Source organism: Hypomesus transpacificus, chromosome 16 (genome assembly GCF_021917145.1).
Source record: "Hypomesus transpacificus isolate Combined female chromosome 16, fHypTra1, whole genome shotgun sequence".
NCBI classification, from domain to species: Eukaryota; Metazoa; Chordata; class Actinopteri; order Osmeriformes; family Osmeridae; genus Hypomesus; species Hypomesus transpacificus.
In genome coordinates, this window is record NC_061075.1 from 5,773,811 (window position 1) to 5,795,073 (window position 21,263).

Here is a 21,263-nt window from a genome sequence, read left to right on the forward strand (position 1 = left end):
ACAAAAGATAATGGTTGGATTCCAACCTACTACCGTGTACTTTACAGGTCACCATCCCAGCCCATTGAGCTATTCTCAGTGTTGAATAGTGTCATGTTCAGTAACTGTATAAAAAAGTAAGCTTTTCTCCTGTGGTAAGCGTTGTTAGATTTAGCCAAAGTTGAAACTGCTTCTACATTTCCTATGAAAATGGGACAATGGGATGACTGGGTTGCTGCTGTAAAGAATAACTTACTTATAGTTTTTTTAAAAGGTTGTTTGGAGTGTCATAATTTGTCATGGAAGGGAGTTTCAAATCATGCCTAGCATCAGTGGGGATGTGTCCTGGCTTAGGTCCTGTTCAACTAAAGCAGTGGTCACCAACCTTTTTAGGCCAAAGATCACCGACCTTTGCCTTGGTGACCCGAAGATCTACCTATTGAGGCGTTGAGAGACAGAACAGACTCCAGACTGAACTTACAACTTAACTTTATATTTGGCCTTATTGTAATTGAATGAAATCAAACACTTTGTGAACAATATGAACAAGAAAAAACACTTTTGCAATGAGCAGGCTGGATATGAACGGTTTTATTTATAAACTGAAGTTACAACACAACACTGACAAATTTCTCATGTGACAAGTCAGTGTGATGGCTGTGACTGAACACTGTCTGTGAGTGCCTTGTAGTTTGGCTCATAAGCAGAGACAGCCAGTCTGAGGCAGTCTGTGAGGTGTCTGTCAGTAAGCCGGCTCCTGTACTTGGATTTGGTGATTTTCATCTGTGAAAATGCCATTTCACAGAGGTAGGTCGATCCAAAGTAGGCACTCACTTTTAGTGCACATGCACTGAGGAGAGGAAACTTCTCTCGGCTGACAAGTCCCCAAAAGTCACTGTCCCTTGACCTGGCTTTCAGCTCAATGTCATTTTGCAAATCAAGCATCTCCATGTCCACTCCACTTGGCAAAGCAAATGCTTTCTCGAATTGGTCTGCAACCTCCTCTGTATTAATAGGCAGGAATGGGTTTGAAAGAAATGCAGCAATATCCTTCATGATTTCTAACTCACCAAAACGTCGACTGAACTCCGCTGCCAGTTTGTCCAGGTGCACACAGTACTGCTCAGGGTGAAAGTCAGAAGTCTTTGATGGACTGTGACATTTTTTCCAGGTTTGTAAAGTGTGTCAGCGTCCCTTTCCTCAGATTCGTGGTCCAGACACAGAGTTTGGCCTTGAACGCATTCACTGCGCTGATCATGTGGAGGAGGTGCCGGTCTTTTCCCTGGAGTTCGTGGTTGAGCGAGTTCAGTTTTCCGGTTAGGTCCGTCAGAAACCCCAGGTCCAGTAGCCACGCATCCGTTGAAAGTTCCTCGTGCTCCTCGTTCCTTTTCGACAGAAACGTCTTAATCTCAGGCAGCAAGTCAACAAATCGCTGCAGCACTTTTCCGCGACTCAACCACCTGACATCAGCATGCAGAAGCAGGTCTCCATACGCCGAATCGAGCTCATCCAATAACGCCTTGAATAAGCGATGCTGAAGCGCTTTTGCTCGAATCGAGTTTACCACTTTGACCACCAGTGACATGACATGAGAAAAGTCCACAACTTTCCCAGCCAAGGCTTGCTGATGAATCACACAGTGATACTTCATGAAGTCGGGGAAATCCGGATCATTACGGCACAGTGCTATAAAACCAGCGTGCACACCGCACATTGCCGGTGCCCCATCGGTAGTGATTGCCACCAGTTTCTGAATGGGGATGTTCTTTTCACGGACATAGCTTTTAAAAACGTTGTAAATATCCTCACCTCTCGTTCTCTCTTTTAATTGGAGAAGAGTGAGGAAGTCCTCCTTTGTTGTAAAGTCCTGGAAAGCCATTCTGACAAATACAACAAGCTGAGCCGTGTCCATTACATCCAGCGATTCATCAAACTGCAGTGAAAAATATTCACAGAGTGACAAGTCCTCCAACACCTGTTGACCAACGTTATCCGACAGTAACTCGATCCTTCGTGTCACTGTTGTAGGACCAAGAGGCACAGCACGGAATGCAGCTTTTATGTCCTCTTTGTTTTTGAAGGTGCTGCAAACAGTCTCTGCGGTGACGGTCAATAGTTCCTTAAACAAATCCCCATCTGTAAAAGGTCTCTTGTGTTTAGCCAAAATGTGGCTAATACGAAATGACGCCTCAGTTGCAGCCTTACTTTGAGACGTAGGTTGTGAGAAAAGCGACTGTTGAGCCTTCAACTCCACTTTCAGCTCCTGAACTTTTTTGGCGCGGATTGCGCTCTTTGGTGGATAGCAGTCTTTGAATTTCGGATGGTTAGTGTTGTGGTGCCGCTCCAAATTCCCTCGCTTAGACAGTGCCTGTGGCTGGTGGCACAACATACACACACTCTTGTCTTTTACCAAGGTAAAGATGAATTCCTCCTCCCATTCATGATGGAAACTGTAGTTTTTCGCCCTCTTTCGTGGTGCCTCTGCCATGCTTGCTAACACTATGTGGACAACACGGCCGGGTAAATAAACAAACCAACGGCAACCACGCCCACAGGTATCCTGGGATAGCAGGTCTCTCAAAGGTCGTCTTCGGGAAAAAACGCCCATTTATTCTGTCGGTGAATTGCTTTGCAACACGCACAGGCCAATATGCAAATCCAGGTACAAGAGAACACGCGTTCAGTTTAAGAATCCTCCGCGTTCATGAATTAGTCGGAGATCAGTATTTCTGAAATTATTTTGGAGATCGACAGGGAAAGTCTCCGAGATCGACACGTCGATCGCGATCGACAGGTTGGCGACCTCTGAACTAAACAGATAATCAAAATTATGACTGGCCAAAATACTGCGGCCGGATTTGAACCTGTGACCTTGCCCCTTGCAGTACACTGTCTTAGCCCAGTGTTTCCCAACCAGGGTGCTGCGGCACCCTGGGGTGCCGTCTGATGAGAGCAGTGGTGCCGTGTAAAAGTAGCGAATGGCCATCGGGAGCATTCCCGGTGGGCTGAGACACTTCGGGGCCGAAGTACCACTTGCCTTATAATTGTTTTAACTAGCCTACTAATAAAATGTCTGCAGAAGATTGAGAGACACGGTTGGCCGGCCTTCTTTTGCCCAAGGCCGGTTCGTCTATTCCAAATCAAGTTCAAGTCTTTTATTTGTCAGGTACACAGAACAACACTCAGTCAATAAAATGAGCAGTCACCGTGAGGTAGCTTTCGGTAGCACAAGTCCAACCATCAGTCGTTAATGAAACGGAGGGTGCAGCTGACAACTCGCGCTCCATCAACGTCCGTGTTTTGTTGTATATGTAAGGGACCAGTGCCGGCGTTGCTGCTACTGTATCCCTGCCTGTGTTTGCGCTGTTGCTCAGCTAGTAGCCTATCGTGTCGTGGTGTAGGAGGACTGATCGACAAGCGCATCATACATTTAGCTAAGACTTGCATGTACAGTAGTTAGTCTGGAGCCCTGCTTCTGCATTTTTGTTTTGCTTTTCCCCCCATTGTACCGAACTCGTACCGAACCGTGATGTCTGAACCGCGGTACCAACTGAACCGTGACTTCAGTGTACCGTTCCACCCCTACTAACTTGCATTACATTAAACACAGAATGTGTTTTTACATTGGTGGCAATGGTAGCAAAGACGCTCCCGAAGGAACTCTGATGTACTGGACAGAGCAGTCGATTTGGTTTAAAGGGGCGATTGATTGCAAAACCGATTTTACCTGGTCTGTATCTTTGTCACGCCCAAAAATGTACATCCAGCCCACTCACTGGTGTTCCTGCCCAGTCCGAGGGAGCGTAGATCTCCGATGCTAGTTTAGCTGCGCGCTGCTCTGTAGGCTACTTCTAAGCAATAACAAGGATATTGAAAATGGACCACGGTCGTAAATGCTGTGTTCACACTTATAGTCTTACTAAGGACCCAAACATTCGACAGGCATGGCTGCTGTTTATGAGAAGATCCCGGCGAAGTTCGACACGCAATTATAGATTTGCTCTGAACATTTCACCACAGACAGTGTTATCAACCTTGGACAATTTCAAGCAGGATTTTCTAAGAAGCTGAACCAGAAAATATGTGCTGTTCCGACCGTACGCTCATCGCAACTGCAAGCTTTAAGTAGGCTACAGTATGATTTTGTCGCTAACAGTTATTAGCAATGCTAACGTCTCCTGTATCTAGCATAGATACAATCAGAATCAGAAGGGATTTTATTCGCCATGAATGTTTGCACAAACAAGGAATTTACTTTGGCAGGGAGATGCATACATTAAACATATAGGAATATTGGAACTTAAATATGTGGACTAACTATACAAATGGAGCAAAGACTAGCTAATACTAAGGGGGGTCTAGCTAATTCTAAGGGGAATAAAAAATTATATAAAATAAAATATAAAATATAAGTAGCCCTAATTAACAATCTAACCTAAAAATACAGATAGTGCAAACGATACTTTAGTGCAATGTGCAGGGTGTCATTGTGCAGATTGTGATTTTAAGTCAGTGTGAGTTCTTGGCCTTGTTAAAGAGGCCAACAGCGGAGGGGAAGAAACTGTTCTTGTGGTGTGAGGTTTTGGTCTTGATGGACCGCAGCCTTCTGCCGGAGGGGAGTAGCTGGAACAGGGAGTGTCCAGGGTGGAAGGGGTCGGCCCAAATCTTCCTCGCTCGCCTCAGGGACCTCGAGGTGTGCAGATCCTCGAGGGAAGGCAGATTGCAGCCAATCACCTTCTCAGCAGTGCGGATGATACGCTGCAGTCTGCTCTTATCCTTGGCAGTGGCAGCAGCGTACCAGGTGGTGATGGAGGAGGTGAGGATGGACTCAATGATGGCTGTGTAGAAGTGCACCATCATTGTCTTTGGCAGGTTGAATTTCTTCAGCTGCCGCAGGAAGTACATCCTCTGTTGTGCTTTTTTGGTGAGGGAGCAGATGTTCCGTTCCCACTTGAGGTCCTGGGAGAGGATGGTGCCCAGGAAGCGGAAGGACTCCACAGTGTTGACTGGGGAGTCACTCAGGGTGATGGGGGTGAGTGGGGCTGTGTTCTTCCTGAAGTCCACAACCATCTCCACTGTCTTAAGAGCATTGAGCTCTAAGTTGTTCTGGCTACACCAGGTCACCAGGTTGTCAGCTTCCCACCTGTAGTCAGACTCGTCCCCGTCAGAGATGAGCCCAATGAGGGTGGTGTCGTCCGCAAACTTCAAGAGTTTGACAGACGGATGACTCGAGGTGCAGCTGTTGGTGTACAGGGAGAAGAGCAGAGGAGAAAGGACGCAGCACTGAGGAGATCCGGTGCTGATGGACCGGGAGTCAGAGACTTGTGTTCCCAGCTTAACGACTTCATTACCACAGAGGTCAGGGCGACGGGTCTGTAGTCATTAAGTCCTGTTGGCCTTGGCTTTTTGGGCACAGGGATGATGGTGGAGGACTTGAGACAGGCTGGCACATGGCATGTCTCCAGGGAGGTGTTAAAGATGTTTGTAAACACAGGAGACAGCTGGTCAGCGCAGTGCTTGAGGGTGGCAGGAGAGACAGAGTCCGGCCCAGCTGCTTTGCGGGGGTTCTGCCTCTTGAACAGTCTGTTAACTTCACCCTCCTGAATGGAGATAGTCGTCACTGTAGAGGGGGGGGGGGAGGCCTCCTGAACGGGAAGGGGTAGTTCAGGACTGTCCAATTGTCTTTCAAATCTGCAGTAGAACTTGTTCAGGTCGTTGGCCAGGCGGGAGTCGTTGGTGGAGTGGGGGGCTCTGGGCTTGTAGTTGGTGATTTGCCTAAGCCCCCTCCAGACAGAAGCAGAGTCGTTAGCAGAGAATTGACGCTTCAGTTTCTCAGAGTACAGTCGTTTAGCCTCTCTCGCTGCCTTGCTAAACCTGTTCTTCGATTTTTATTTTTTTTGCTAAAAATGCTAAACACATCAACATACTTTATTTAGCAAATGACTATAGCTAGACTAGCTGTAGTCTGCATTAGAAGGGAAGCTTCCCAAAAAATTGCTAGAAAATGAATAGTAGTCTGGCCTATTGCTAACGCCTGTCGGGCTGAAGAGAAGCTGTCCAGGTAGCGAGGGGTAGTCCAGCAAGGGGTCTGTGTTGCCCTCAGCATTCTCTATTGCATCCTCTGTTACACTCAGCATCCACTCTTGTTGCTCTCATTATGCTCTGTTGCATAGGGGGACATAAGGTCCATGTCAGTGGGGAAAAATAAAGCTTTTCCCATCTACACTTGACACAGACTTAAGTTTTCACTGTGAAATGCAATGGCAATACTTGAACTTGATGCAAAGTCACTCAAAACACAGGCTGTAGCAAGAGTTTTTAGCTCTAACCTGGTCAAAATGTACACATCTGACAAAAGACCAGCTCGACCTTTGCCTGTAAACAGTGATTCTGACTATCAGAGACCTTTAAATAGGCTGACCGAGTGAAACTAGCCTGGCTAACGTAGGTCTCTTTCTCTGGAAAATGACGAATGAAATAGGCTTGTTTTGAAAGATCCTATATACGGCTAACCCTAACCCTATCTTCAGCAGGCTCTTGTCTACAAAAAGCAGCCCTTCCTGACGTTGAACTGAGTGAACGACAATATTGTTTACACACTGCCAGTGAGCAAGCCGAGTCTGTCTCTGAGGCTAAGTCAAAACAATGTACTGCCGGGACGCAGTCTCAGTCCACTTGCAAGTTTTCAACAAATCACAAAAATAATTGGAGCATCTGGCTAAAAGCACAAGTCCCACATCTCCTAAAGGCTGCCCTCCTTGAGGTTTGGTAACCTACACATTTTTGGTGTCGACCGAACTGTAAAATGGTGAACTTATGAACATGACACGACCAAAACATGGCTGCCGCCTAAGCCTATGCGGTCTCCCTGGCGCAAATTCTGAGCCGACAGCTCTTTGGGGAATCGCTTGTTCTCCTAAAAGCTGCTCTCCTCTAGCCTGGTCCTAACCAGACCCTCGTATATTTCATTTGTACAGAGGGTCTGGGATCGCTCCATTGACAAGCGTTAACTTCCTTGAAGGCGGGTCCTCTGTTGAAGTTTAAAACTATTGGATCTGCCCAGAGCCACTCTGATCTGCCTTAACCAATCGCAAGCGTTCGCCTTAGCCAACTCTTTCACCACTACTGTAACGGAGCTAGCTGCCGTAGCTGGAAAATCTAAATTTTCCCGAACCCCGTGGGGAGGAGGGCCAGAACGTCATCATGGCCACCAACAAAACTCAGCAAGGAATGTTCTTGCTCCGGCTGAACTACTCAAACAAGTGCACGACATTAACGTCATCGTTCTCAGCCACTCCCTCTGTTCACTGATTGGAACTACAAAAAATGTGTTTCGGAAAACCGACTTCAAAGTCAAACTCCCAGACGTAGTACAGAAGCAAAATCCAAATTGAGCGGAAGTACGTATGAGGTCAGAGCCAGGCTAGCTCTCCTCTACCTTTTTGATGAATTCGCCGAGATGCTACATGATTCACTAATTACACAGAGGGAAAAAGCTAGCTACTTTTCGAGTTCGTTTTTCCGTCACTTCAAACTCACGATCTAAAGGTCTCAAAGTGCTCAAACCTATATTCAAGGGTAGTGTACTTTCACAAACCCAATCATTGATTCTAGCTTAAAATGTGTAGAAATAGGACTTACCGAACATGGCTGCCTCCAACACGGCTATTAGGCGATTCCAGTTGAAAACAATAATGGCCGCCGAAAAATCATTTATATTCGTAACGGCGAGCTGCGATTGGAAGCTAAATGAAACAGGAGCTAAATACCAAGGGTAGGGGCTTGGTCAGCACACCATTTCCAGAAAGGATGTGTGCGTAGGCGTGAAATTAGTGCCAGGAGAGCGAGCTCTGTAAAAACGATTTGTAACTTGCAAAAAAGATTTGTGTACTTGCCAAAAAGATTTGTATACTTGCAAAATCGATTTGTAACTTGCAAAAAAGATTTGTGTACTTGCAAAAAAGATTTGCATACTTGCAAAATCGATTTTTAACTTGCAAAAAAGATTTGTGTACTTGTAAAAAAAAATCCCATGAGAAATAAGGCATGTACTCTGTACGAGTCTTTGGATCATTTTTCACGTGACCTGCATAGGCTCTGTACTGGTAGCTTGAGGAACGATTCATTCATTTCCCAACTCTGCATTTCTACGAGTCTTTGGATCATTTTTCACGTGACCTGCTTAGGCTCTGTACTGGTAGCTAGGGGAACAATTCGTTCATTTCCCGACTTGGTCTTTCTACGAGTCTTTGGATCATTTTTCACGTGACCTGCATAGGCTCTGTACTGGTAGCTAGAGGAACGATTCGTTCATTTCCCGACTCGGTCGTTCTACGAGTCTTTGGATCCTTTTTTCACGTGACCCGCATTGTATTTTGTAGTAGAGGAAACTGTTTCCTCATTCCCTTTAGCGTGGCCACTGTAACGTGAATGATATTCGCTCAAGTCATCACTTTACATTTACACTTACAGTTTAGTGCAGTGTAATTGTTTGCCGTGATAATTAAATGCTAGTGTGATAATAAATTACCAAATCATACAAACTGTCACGATACATTATTTTAATGCAGGAATTTATTTTTAAATATTATCTGCTGGTGCACATGTCATGCACTAACCTACATGAGAATATGATACGTGTTTGCAGTGGACGGACAGCCCCCCCCCCCCCCCCCCCCCCCCCCGTTGAAATGAACGAATGACTCGAAAATAGATTAGTTCATTTTACTGAACGGGATTCAAAGAACCGAATCAGTAAAATGATACGAACTTCCCATCACTACTAGACGCTGGGATATTACAAAGCTACTTGCTAGCTCTAGAAACCTTAGCATTACACTGTGTCACAGCAGGGAGTCCGACAGTATCACACGAAAATAGACTAGCTATTAAATATATCAATTGTTTCATTGTCAACATCCATTGTTGCTCACTTCCCCGCTGTGTTGTGATTTTTGCATTTGTGCTTACATTTGTGTTTTGGCTTTTGCTAAGCATTGACACTCGGCCACCGTATTTTATGACCAGAAAACAAATCTCTCAAATATTTTTATTTTTTTTTTACTGGCGGAAATGGGCTTCCATACGTCTGTTGAACAGTCGATGTCTGAAGTGCTAGCTGCAAGCGCGACGCTTCGATCTGCATGCGTGATGAGGCTGTTTGTGTAAGAAACCAGGAAAACGCAGAGTGGATTTCTATAGCTATGGATATTCCCCCAACTGATAAAATGGAACGGATTTGATTGTGAAGCAATGGAAAAAACGCTGGACTAGTTGAACAGTCATGCACTAATATTTTGATTGCAAATGTGGGGGGGTCCAAACTACTTTTTTTTTTAAGTGAGGGGGACATGACCCCCCCCCCCCCCCAAGTTATAGTGTGGCGACGCCCATGGTGTCAGATACTTGGAATGAGAAATAGTATTTGTATAATAGTTGTGTTGCGGTGTCAATTGTTGTTGAATTAAATCTGTATTCCAGTATACTATTTATTCAAGCCTTAGTCAATAAGCGAAGCTGGTTCATGCAGGAGACTGCTTGGCAAGTCGGCAATATCATTTTCTTATTACACACATCCAATCACCAACATTAACAGCGGGGTATTCGTCGTAGCTCGCTAAGCGGTTTAGCGAGCTAATTTTCAGGCTAAGATAAAAAAACGCCCCTCTTTTTGGTTGGTGGAAGCAACTTTCGATAAATCACCATAGTAACATATCAATTAGCACTAACCTGCTCCAGAGCAGGCTAACGCAAGTGTAGCTGGATAAGCTTGCCACACCCCTGGAAAATAATGGGCAGCTCCCTTTTTGAGAGACCCAGCTGACCAAGGAGATTTAGGCCGAATCCCAATACTACCCCTTACCCCTTACCCTTAATTTACCCCTAGCCCTTGGCCCTCGAAAGTAAGGGGTAAGGGCTACATAGCCCTAGGAAATGGGACGCCACTTGGTTACAGGTACGTCATCTAGCACGTATCGATATCTCCAAAGCAAGTAGTGTTATGCACTGATATTAAACGAAATTCGCTGCTAATGGAGTTTACTTAGAACTGTAGACATGCTGGTCAAAGAAATGCGGGACTGATGTGCAATTCAGAACTGTAACATTAGCGTACCAAACTAGCGATTTTTAGAAACGTTTCAATTAGGAAAATGGTTGCAAATATATATGTTCATGACTGAATATAACACAAAACAAGACTGTCATAATTTTTTTATCAATAAATTAAGCCGAAAATATAACATTTAGCGGACTCTCTGGATGATCTGGTCGCCATTGTTACCGGTCGCGCAGTTTTCACATAGCCCTAGGTTTTAAGTAAGCTCCCGATCTTACTTGGTTTTAAAGGGTGTATACCCCTTAGTCTTAGCCCTTCCCCTAGCTCCCAAAGAGTATTGGGACACCACTAGCTCTCACGGGAACGCGCAAAACTAAGGGGAAGGGGGAAGGGGTAAGGGGGAGTATTGGAATTCGGCCATATTCTAGTTCGATTAGCTTTCCATACCAATAGAGTTCTTCGCGATTGCCAAGATCCTTTATTTCACACAGATGAGTTCTTGGTTGAGCGATATCGATTCAGCCGACAAGGACTCATTTATTTGCAAGACGTTCTCGGGCCGTACATTACAAATATCACACGCCGCAGCAAGCTTTATGCTTTATGAGCTTATGCTGCTGTATATGAATATGTAACGCTATGTTTTAAGAAATGTCTTGTGTTTGTTGTGCCTGTGCTTTTTATGTTTCACTGTGGGAGAGTGGGAAACGTCATATCGATTCCTTTTTATGTCTTGACATGTGAAGAAATTGACAATAAAGCTACTTGAAACTTTTACTGTGCTTCAGATTCTATGCACAGCCTTGAGGGTTTTTTGCGTCAGGAACATTTTTAACAGTATAGGCGATGCAGAAAACATTGGCAAAGCCGCAGCATGCGTTGCTGTAAGAAAAGTGTAGGCTATTGGCGCTTAAACATCTGAGGAATCAATTCATCATATTCCCTGGCCATGTCCCAGTCAATGAAATCAAAGAGGGATTTACACATAGGCCTACATGCATATACATATTTATAGTACATGATATAGGCGCTTTCAGTAGGCCTACATATATCCTCATAAGTGTCTATTAATTCATATCAATTAGATACTCTTTGGCCTTGTTTTTACACTTATTCTGAAAGAGTTAATATAATTATTTTCCCTAACAAGGTCTCATTCGATGATTAATTTCCATTAAGCCTACTGCCAGCAGGCACATTTAAAGAAATGTGATCTGATTGATTGGGGTAATAAGGCACTAAAGATGAGCCCATACATTTTACCAAAATATGCATTTAGTTTATCTGCAATTTTTTGGCCAAGCTGCCTGTCTTGGTCTGGTGGCGGTGTTTGACTTGGCCATGATAATATGTCTTCGTAGAGACTCATTATAATAGTTTGCTCAAATGGCGAGTATATCACCGCTCTCTCTTTCGCCTTTTCCGGCATCATACCGTTAGAAAATCACAGTTTTGGTGATCGACCTTTCCTGCCTTTTGAAGTAGGACGTGCTCGTGCACTTGCCCTTATAAGTTTAGCCTGATTGAAATTGATTGAATCATTGACATGATTTGGATGCGGATCAGCCGTCGAAGAGCCGATATTTGCGGTTCTCAGTTAGCTCGCTAATGTTAACGGGCTAAAGGGACAATTGATTAACTTAGCTTCAACCCTTACGACAAACTGGCCCCAGGACGGTCAATTTAAGACTAGGAACTCTCATGCCCCTTTGACAATTCCTCTAAGTGAGTGCGTTTCTAATGCTCCAGATTTTTATCGTTCTCTCCATCACCATAGCCTGTACCCTTGGCTCTGCTCCCTGTTTTCAATGCCAGCTTGGCCTATTTCACAATTATTCATTATATGTGCCAATACTGACAGGTAGGGGTTCAAAACAGTGAAAACAAAGATTTAGTTATAAATATGATACAAGGCCGGAATTCCACACCAATACAAAAAAATGCTATTTGGACCGAAATTACAAATTCCAGTAACTGTAATATTGACTGGCTGCTTTATCTGTAACGCGTAATGATTGTGTTCACTCAACTGAAAAAGTGGGATCCTCGTCTTGCTCGGATTACTGCTGTCATTTCACCAGGAGGCATATGCGAGGGAACCCGCTTGCATCCAGGTTTATGCCTGCTTTTAAGAGGCGCAGTTTCTGTACATACTGCGGAATACATATTTAGGCACACTTTACGCATCCCCTCCCATCTTTTTATGGCAGGGATGTCCAATCCTGGTCCTCGAGGGCCACTGTCCTGCATGTTTTAGATGTTTCCCTGCTCCAGCACACCTGATTCAAATGAATGGTCACTACCCGGCTTCCACAGAGCTTGATAACGACCCATTCATTTGAAACAGGTGTGCTGGAGCAGGGAAACATCTAAAACATGCAGGACAGTGGCCCTCGAGGACCAGGATTGGACACCCCTGCTTTATGGGAAACTCCCACTTTCCCCTTGACCCTCCCTTGAATGCATATGCATGACACGGAAAAGCGCAATTTGCCATTTTCAGTTCCCGCGACAGGTAGTCTGCGCTTTTACCTCAGTGCGGCATGTTTGTACATACTTCGCCATGCTTTTACGCGCAAATTACGAAACAAATACGCCTGAAGTGGGCGCAAAAGCGTTAGTACATGAGGCCCTCTGTCTTCTCTAATTCTATCTTTCTCTTCCACTAAAAAAGCTGGAAGTATCGTGTTTGAAGGGCAGTTAGGGTTATTTAAATAGACAGTTGCAACTCACAGTCAAAACAACTCGGGTTGGGTTTTACTGAAGATGAGGAGGGACATTAAACAGACCCGAAAAGAAACAGGTACCAACAGTATTAATCTTCTGCTGTAAAACTGCTAATATTGTTTCTAAATCAAAAATGTAATTCATGCTCAGAGCGGAGAAAATTTATCCTTCATAAACTGGGGCAAAAATAGGCATTAAAGCAATTGTTCAATTGTGATTCCTCTGATAGCTCTACTGTCCCTACATATTATATAAGGAATTGCTTTTTGTCGATGAAGGATTTTAGTAGTGCTGGTAAAGCAATGTACACTTGCAAGTAGGGCTGCGACGAACGATTATTTTTGGTAATCGACTAATCTATCGACAATTCTTTCGATTAATCGACTAATCTAATGATTATTTCCCCCCCCCAAAAAGAATTACAAAATGTTGAAATTTGAATTCAAATGTATTTGAGTTACAAGTTGTGTAAACATGTAAACATCATTATAAATCTTCAAAATAGTAATACAAATTAAAGTGCAAAAATGCTTTTAAAAGTGAAGTGCAAACAAAGTTTTAATTAATGTAGGCTATAGTATCATATTTTTTTATAATGCTAGAGTAGATCTCTCGTAATTGTGTTGATATGAAATTATTATTTTTCCACAATATCTATGCTAAGTGGAAGAGGTTAACTATTCAGAACGAACGAAAAGACAGGCTAATCTGATAATTCACTGATTAACTACATTGCACGTAACATAACTGAAGTCGCGTTAGCAAGCATCCTCCATGAGACGCTCTGATAATTAACTGATTAACTACATTGCACGTAAAATAACTGATATAGCGTTAGCAAGCATCCTCAATGAGACGTTCTGTTTTCCAACATGTAAGCGTAAATCTTACGATAATTTAACAAGGCTAACGTTACTTTTAACTTGGACATTTAACATAAAGGGGCGATTGACTGGGTTTTTTGGGTATTTCACACTGTTCCTTAAGGTCTCCGAATAGGGTATGTAACATTGGTTGGGTTGAAAATGGCCCGGGTGCTGTTCTATGCCCCCTGATAGATCCTCTGAAATGTTCCTGGGAAAAAACACTTGCTTTTCTCCTTTTATGGTATGCTCATTAATATTTAGATTAGCTATGAGCTGATTGGTTGGTTTTCAACGAGTGAAGCTGGGGAGCAAAAACGCAACACGGCCAACAGCAGCACTCGCTGAAACACTGAAGTTGGAGACTTGAAATAAAAACGCGCAAATAAATCTATTGTGTACAACACTGTTTTCAACAGATTGACTACATATAATTTGAAATGATAACATTACTTGTTTCCACTTCTGTTGTTGAAGCAAACTGGATTGACTTAGGTGGGTAGAACGTTAGGTTACAGCTAAGCAACCAAACCATATCGTGATTCTACTCGGCTTCAGTTAGCTAGCTAGCTCTAGATATCTTGCTGAAAAATAACATCACAAATATCTTGGACAAACATGCTTCGTGAATTGTAGATTTACATTACACAGGTTATTTATTCGAATGAAACACAGTCAGGAACATGAATCAACGTTAGCCCCATTGCCAATAAACTAGGCTAAATTATCACACATTCTACCTATGATCTTGCGTTAGCAAGCTAAACTTGTTTACATGCCTACAGTCTAGGTGTTACTAGTAACAGTTACTAGCAATGCTAACGTATCCTGTATCTAGCACCTGCCTTTCTCCAGTTCTTTCAAATAGATTATCTAGACAGGCGTTATCAATAAGCCAGACGGCTGTTCGTTTTCTGGCTATTTTTCGGAAGCTTCCCTTCTAATGCCGACTACAGCTAGTCTAGCTAGAGTTATTTGATGTGTGTAGAAACGTATTTAGCATTCTACCTGGTATGCTATATACAGGAAACGTTAGCATTGCTAATAACTGTTAACACAACATCATACTGTCCTTATAGCTTGCGGTTGCAATGAGCATACAGTCGGAACAGCACCTCTTTCCAGGTTCAGCTTCCTAGCAAATCCTGCTTGAAAAACTCAAGTGACTCAAGTCAAAACTGTCTTGGGTGAAATGTTCAGAGCAAATGAATGATTGAGTGTCGAACTTCGCCGGGATCTTCTCATAGACAACAGCAGCCATGCCTGTTGAATGTTTGGCTCCTTGGGAAGACTGTGAGTGTTAGCCTTCCCTGTACAGCCTGGAACACAGCATTTACGACCGTGGTCCATTTTCAATATCCTTGTTATAATTCAAAACTTTCTTCTTTGTAATTCCTTATAAGTAGCCTACACAGAGCAGCGCGCAGCTAAACTAGTATCGGAGATAGACGCTACTTTGGGCTGGTCTGGATGTACATTCTGGGGCGTGACAAAGATACAGACCAGAGCCAAAAAGGGCGGTCCCCCGTCCTACGTCACACGGGTGGCTTTGTTGAAAAGCTAGCGTTTTACAGGCAATTTTTTGGGGGGAGATTTGCATAGGAAAGAGGTGTCAAAGGACTTTGATATTCACTGTATGTTCATTTTACCCACCGAACTGTCGTTATTCAACTATGACAAGGTAAAATCGGTTTGGCAATCAATCGCCCCTTTAAACTTAACTAATAGCAGGAGAAGACGTGATTGCTCCAGGATGCCTCCGTTTCAAATGTTCATGCATTGCCGTGGTGCTGGAATGAAATGCTAATTCCATTTAGCAGATGTTGCATTGTACTTTTTTATTTGGTTTGCTGGTAAAATATACCCAGACTTTTGAAGCTCTCGGTCTAACTTGTTTCGGCTCTCCCACACTCTGTTCCACCATGATTCAAAAAAGTTATTCTTCTTTGCCTTGGTGTATGTACGTCTATGCCTTGGTGTGACAGTGTAAGCGATACTGCCCCCTGCACTTCCGGTAGGGCATTGTAATGCTGAATGAAAATTACCAGCAGCTCTGAATCTTTTTATAATATCTGTATAATATATGACGCGTTGACGAAAAAAATCCACGTCGACAATTTTTCACAATCGACGTAGTCGATTTTGTCGACTATTCGTTGCAGCTCTACTTGCAAGGGTCTTCACATGGTAATAGTGTTGCCTCGCAAGACATGAGCTGTTGCTATGGTAACCATCTTTAGGCTCTCTCAGCCCAGGAAAACTGTGTCATTATCCTCTGCTACGGATGGGAGGAGATCGAAAAAAGAAGAGAAACAGAGAGAGATGGCAGCGCACACACTATCACAATTTTCACCTGTTCATTGTCTTTTGTCTTCAGCTTTCCATCTGTGGTAGAATAGAATTTCCAAATAATGGGTAAACAGCATGAACAGTACTCATTCACATTCATGATAGACACCATGAAATGTAGTGCAATGTGTAATAATGTGGCATGAACCTTTTCACATTGACATTTGAAGTGTCTGGTCTATTACCTAAATGTATTGCAACCAAGGATTTACGTGATCTAAACTGAAAGTGCCATACTGTAAAATAGCAACCTGCCTAGTTCTGCTACCCTTGATGTTTAACCATATTGAAGTCAGACACAAAATTAACTAAAAGCAACAATGTGATGATGATCCTAGAAATGTATAACCGTTTTGATAAATCAGGCTAGTGTATCGTTGGCGAACTTGCTACACGAGGACAACATGTTTGTGTGTATTCATGCCTGTGCTTGCATGCAACAAAATGCAGACAAGGTTTTACAGCTAACTGTGTGTATACTGATATGTGTGTATGAGGCAAAGTCAATGTCAGATGATTACATTGATAATTACATAGCTGTGTGAATGAATGCGCCATGCTGAGATGGCTGTGCTCTACATGATTCCCCTGGTAGAATTAAGTCTGCCAGGAAGTCTGTGTTTGCGTGTGTACATGCACAATTGTTTGTGAGTATGTGTGTGCTTGTGTGTGTGAGACAGTCCCCATCCTATCTCCCCAGCATGCACTTGTCCTCTCAGACTCTGGCGCAGTTCTCTAGAGTGATGAGCTCAGTGGCTGTCCACTTTTCAGAAGAGGGCACCTTTGTAAAAGTAGCTGTTTTTGATATCTTGGCAATAGTATGTGTTATTGCCATACAGCTTGCAATTCTGAATACAAAATAACTGTTAAAATGATTATTCTTTATCCTCTGGTAAACTTCATAAAAGATCTGAATGAGAAACCTCTGTTTTTCCCTGATTCATAAGCAACACATGTTGACTGACTGCTGGCTATAAAATGTAATGGCATGCGAAAGTTTAATAATTCTAATCAATGTTTCTTTTCTCTTGCCCACAGCACCCAACACTGCACCATATGGGAGTACAGGAAGTGCACAGGTCCTAATGGCCTGCCGGTACCTGGTCTTGGCTGTCTCCTCCTTCATCAGTGTATACTAGTAGAGGGCAACCAAACACAGTGACTGTAAAGAGCCTTTCAAGCATTCATCAATGCTTTTACAGGCTGATGGCTCGATCCAATCTGGTACAGTTTGTTTAAGTCCGTATTGGATATAATCAGCATTACCTTTGTGGGGAGTTTTCTTTTCTTTTTTCCCAAAATGGAAGTTACAATCCTTGTAAATACCTAGAAATCTGTTTTGTTTCTAAAAGATCATTCTGATTGCCCACTTTGAGAATCAATGCTCATTGTCCTTATCATATGCCCTCATGGCTACAAAATGAGCTCTTTCATTTGTATCTAGCCATGGGGTTGTAGTGTGGAAATCAACATTTGCATCTTTGTTTTTGTAAATGGCAGAAAAATGCCATAGTGCCAAGTTCCTCAGTACGCAATTTCCACATCAATCATCTAAACAGTTTTTAAATATAAGACTGTCCAACAAAGAAATATATACATTCACATGCACAACATTAATTATGCATTAATGTATGGTTGTGGTTTTCAAACGTTTGCATTATAATAATAGGTATATAGATTACTAAATAGCTAAACTGAACTTTAAATTTACTCAAACCCCCCCTCTATTGGACCAATATAAAATAGACAGTTTGTTGCATTTAGAAATTAGTCTTACAATTTCATGTTGTTTGCCTCATCTATTATCAAGTAAATAACATAGGAGGAAGTATCTTACTTTATACTCTTTGCAATTTTGGTTCCTTGGAAGTGGATGTGTGGTCTTATTATTAATGCCATTCATTTCCATTGAATCAGCAGCCACACATTTTTGCACCGTACAGGATTAATGGAAGTCACAGCCCTGTGTTAACTTGTTTGCATTTATGATTTTTCAATGATCATCTCCTCGCCATATTAATTAAAGATAAAGTTTAGCAGAACAAAAACTGATACAGGGATGAGTAGCAATGTTCGACATACAGGTATAATCCAATTGACAAAGAAACATAAAAGAGTGGAGCAAGACTTGTGCTGGATAGTGTACATGACTTTCCTTGTTTCCTGTTCCTTGTCAGGCTTTCTTCATTCCTGCAGTTTTGCAGCATTAGAATCTATGTTTAGACAATGATTCAGTTCCTTGAGCCCAATAATAGCTTAATAGGATTAGAAGTAGTGTTCACATCAAATGGCTCAAGTATATATCATGAAATCCATGATTTTACATATAGATTATGTGACGATTTAAAGTTGAACTAAGGTCCATTTTCCAGTTGGCTAATACACTTTATTGTTAATCTAACTTGGGGCTTAACAGATAAAAATACTTGATCAAACATTATTATTAGTTTTAGTTTTTGACTAAATTTGAAAATGAACCGTAGTTGATGTCACTTTCATGTTTGAGATGGTTCTGAGAGGTCAACAGAATTTAAATGTATGTCTTACTTCAGTGTTGTTTTTCATGGGGTAACCTGGGCAAGGAATTCTCTGTGGATCTATATGACAACTGCTTAACACACAATTCAGTAACAAAACATGTAACTATAAATCTTTAGAAAGTATAGCCATCAAAATTGAAGACTGAAAGCACAAATACTTTTGTTTTGTTGATTACGTGTTTGTTTTTAAATATGAAGATTTTGTTTTGCGGGGGGGGTATGGTTTTTGTACTGAAAAAGGTTATCCGCTTGTTTTATGAATACTGCACCATATTATCTTGTTTAAATGTTGAAGTATATTGCAAAAGGGGTCAAAACTACTGTATATTTATTACATTCCTTTGTGAAAACACTGTAAAGAAAAAAATATAGCTGTGAATCTGGATATGTGAAATTATTTGATTGAGGCAAGATATGGCATAGTTTATGCTGTTGTCAACCAATTTAGATGCCATTATTGTTGTTAATTCTTGTCAAACAAATAGATTAAAAGACAAATGTTTGGAAACTAATTATCTACTTTTTGAAAACCAAGAAGGTGCAATCAAAAATAACAGTATATAGAAATTAGTAATATTTGTGTATATACAGTATGGAGAGAATAGGACTTATTTTGATGTTATTGTTAGAACAGGTGTGTAAAACGTGTATTTGATGATGTGCAGAGTATGAATGTGGATGTTAAATTTAACTGATGTTTAAAGGTTGGCCAGTTTACAAATAATCAGTTTTTTTGAAGCCAGTTTTAGAGAAGCCTTTTGATCTATAACCAGACAATTACTTCCACAATTATTCTACATGTTATAATACATTCTATGATCATTCTATCTGATGACACTGCATTGATGTTTTGAAGTCATAGTAAATGTGGCACATTGGTGACTGCATGAAGTGTGTTGGTTACCTGTTATGCAGCTGAGACCTTGGTATTATTACACATTTATGAATGTATATTATTTTGAATGCATCACATAGTGTAATCAAGTCACTATTATTTACAATGAAAGTTCTCATTCTCAAAATATATCTGACTCAATGCACAATCCATTGTAGGTTCCATTACAATACCTGAACATATCCATGTCTAGATTTTGCAATACCTTGAATTTGTCCTATAGGACCTGATGGAACAGTATAAATTAGAGACTTCACGAAGTAACATGTTATTATTGTTGCACTACTCTCCAATTTGAGCACCAAACATTCACCATTCTTCTAAAGGGATAGTTACTTTTTTATTTAACCAGAGTGCCAGATGTTACTTTTGGTACTACTACTGTTTTGTCGTGCCATAAAGGTTTATTGTAGCATTGATAAAGAATTTTGACACAATGTTTGCTCAAGGACTTCCGTACTTACTATCTTACAGTAATGGTGGGCAAATGACAAACTGTAGACATGACACATGCAATAAAAGACCACGATAACTTGCTTCGTAGCATTATAACTAATAACAATGCACCTGCGTGACATTTCCCTGCCAGCGTTTGAGAATGACATCACTGCTCCACAGTGTACAACATATTGCATTGGGGTCTAAGATCATGTATTTGTTGTTCAGATGAGATTCTCAAACACATTTGAATTTGGTGACTTTTGGTCCTGTAAACCAAAAATTATGTTGTTAAATTAATGTTAATTTACCTCAGTATCAAAAACCAAACATGACATACATCTGCATAAGTTATCCCCCTTAGACTAAGGAAACTTGTATCCGTGTTGGTTGTTAAACAAGTGTTTCAACAATTTTTTGTCAAAGAAGAACATTTTCAAATATAAATTTAAGTACCACCAAGATGATACCTGGACTTTTCCAATGATTCATAGGGTTCCCTTAAATTCACCAGATTTTGTGAGAATGTTTGATGCATTAAACACAGTATCAAAAACATTGTAAAACAATAGTCATATCAATAACAGCTGTAAAATGGCTTCATAAGAGGAACAAGTACTATGCTGAATGTGCCTTTAAGATATACATTTGATATGTTGACCATACTGAAGCCTCTTTTGTGAAACCGTTATTGCAGTTACATACCCCCCAATTGTGTATGACCTTGGACACTTTTGGATAATACAAGCAATGTTATGGTTATGACAATGTGTTAAAAGGGGTTTGTCACTGTATTAAATTTAAACAAAAGCCTGGACTTACAGTGATTTTGGCTTTTGAATAATGTCGAAAATGTCAGATTCACATTTGGACCTATTGGCAACCTCCAAAAACCTTTAAAGCTGGCTCAATCCACAAGCAGCCATTAATTGAAATCAAACCATATTATTACAGGAAAATTAAGGGCCGTAATCACAAAACCTTTTATCTCACCACTAAGAGTTCTCCTAAATTGGTGTTAAAGTTCCTAGCTAAGAGCTAGGAACCCTAAAACGTATTCACAATGCTTCTGAGACAGACTTTTACTAAGGAATGGGGAGAAATCTTAAACAAAGAGAAAGGGTGGAGTTCACCTTTTTGCAATGGATGATGTCAGCAAGCTTACTAACTATACCCACAGTGATTGGCTGATGGGTTGAGAGGATGGGTCTCTGTCAGTAATTTGATCATAAAGAATGAGGTAATGTTGCCAAATGCAAAAATTAAGAAAAAATATATATATTTTGAATTGTAGGTTAAGTCATGGTATCATCATCATGACATCATCATCATCCATAGCAACAAGGTCAACCCCGCCCTTTGTCTTAGCTTAAGATTTCTCCCCATTCCTTTGTAAAAGTTGGTCTCAGCAGCTT

At 41.6% G+C, this 21,263-nt stretch overlaps 1 protein-coding gene across 2 annotated transcripts in view; it reads left to right on the forward strand.

Moving 5' to 3' along the window:
- The window catches only part of negr1 (neuronal growth regulator 1), a 218,204-nt gene extending 198,258 nt beyond the window's left edge, over window positions 1-19,946 (forward strand). For both annotated transcript variants that reach the window (XM_047036986.1, XM_047036987.1), the window contains one exon: window positions 17,014-19,946. In XM_047036986.1, coding sequence (XP_046892942.1) covers window positions 17,014-17,114 — 101 coding nt within the window. In that variant the 3' untranslated portion in view covers window positions 17,115-19,946. The remainder of the gene's footprint in view (window positions 1-17,013) is intronic.
- The last annotated feature ends 1,317 nt before the right edge of the window (window positions 19,947-21,263 follow it).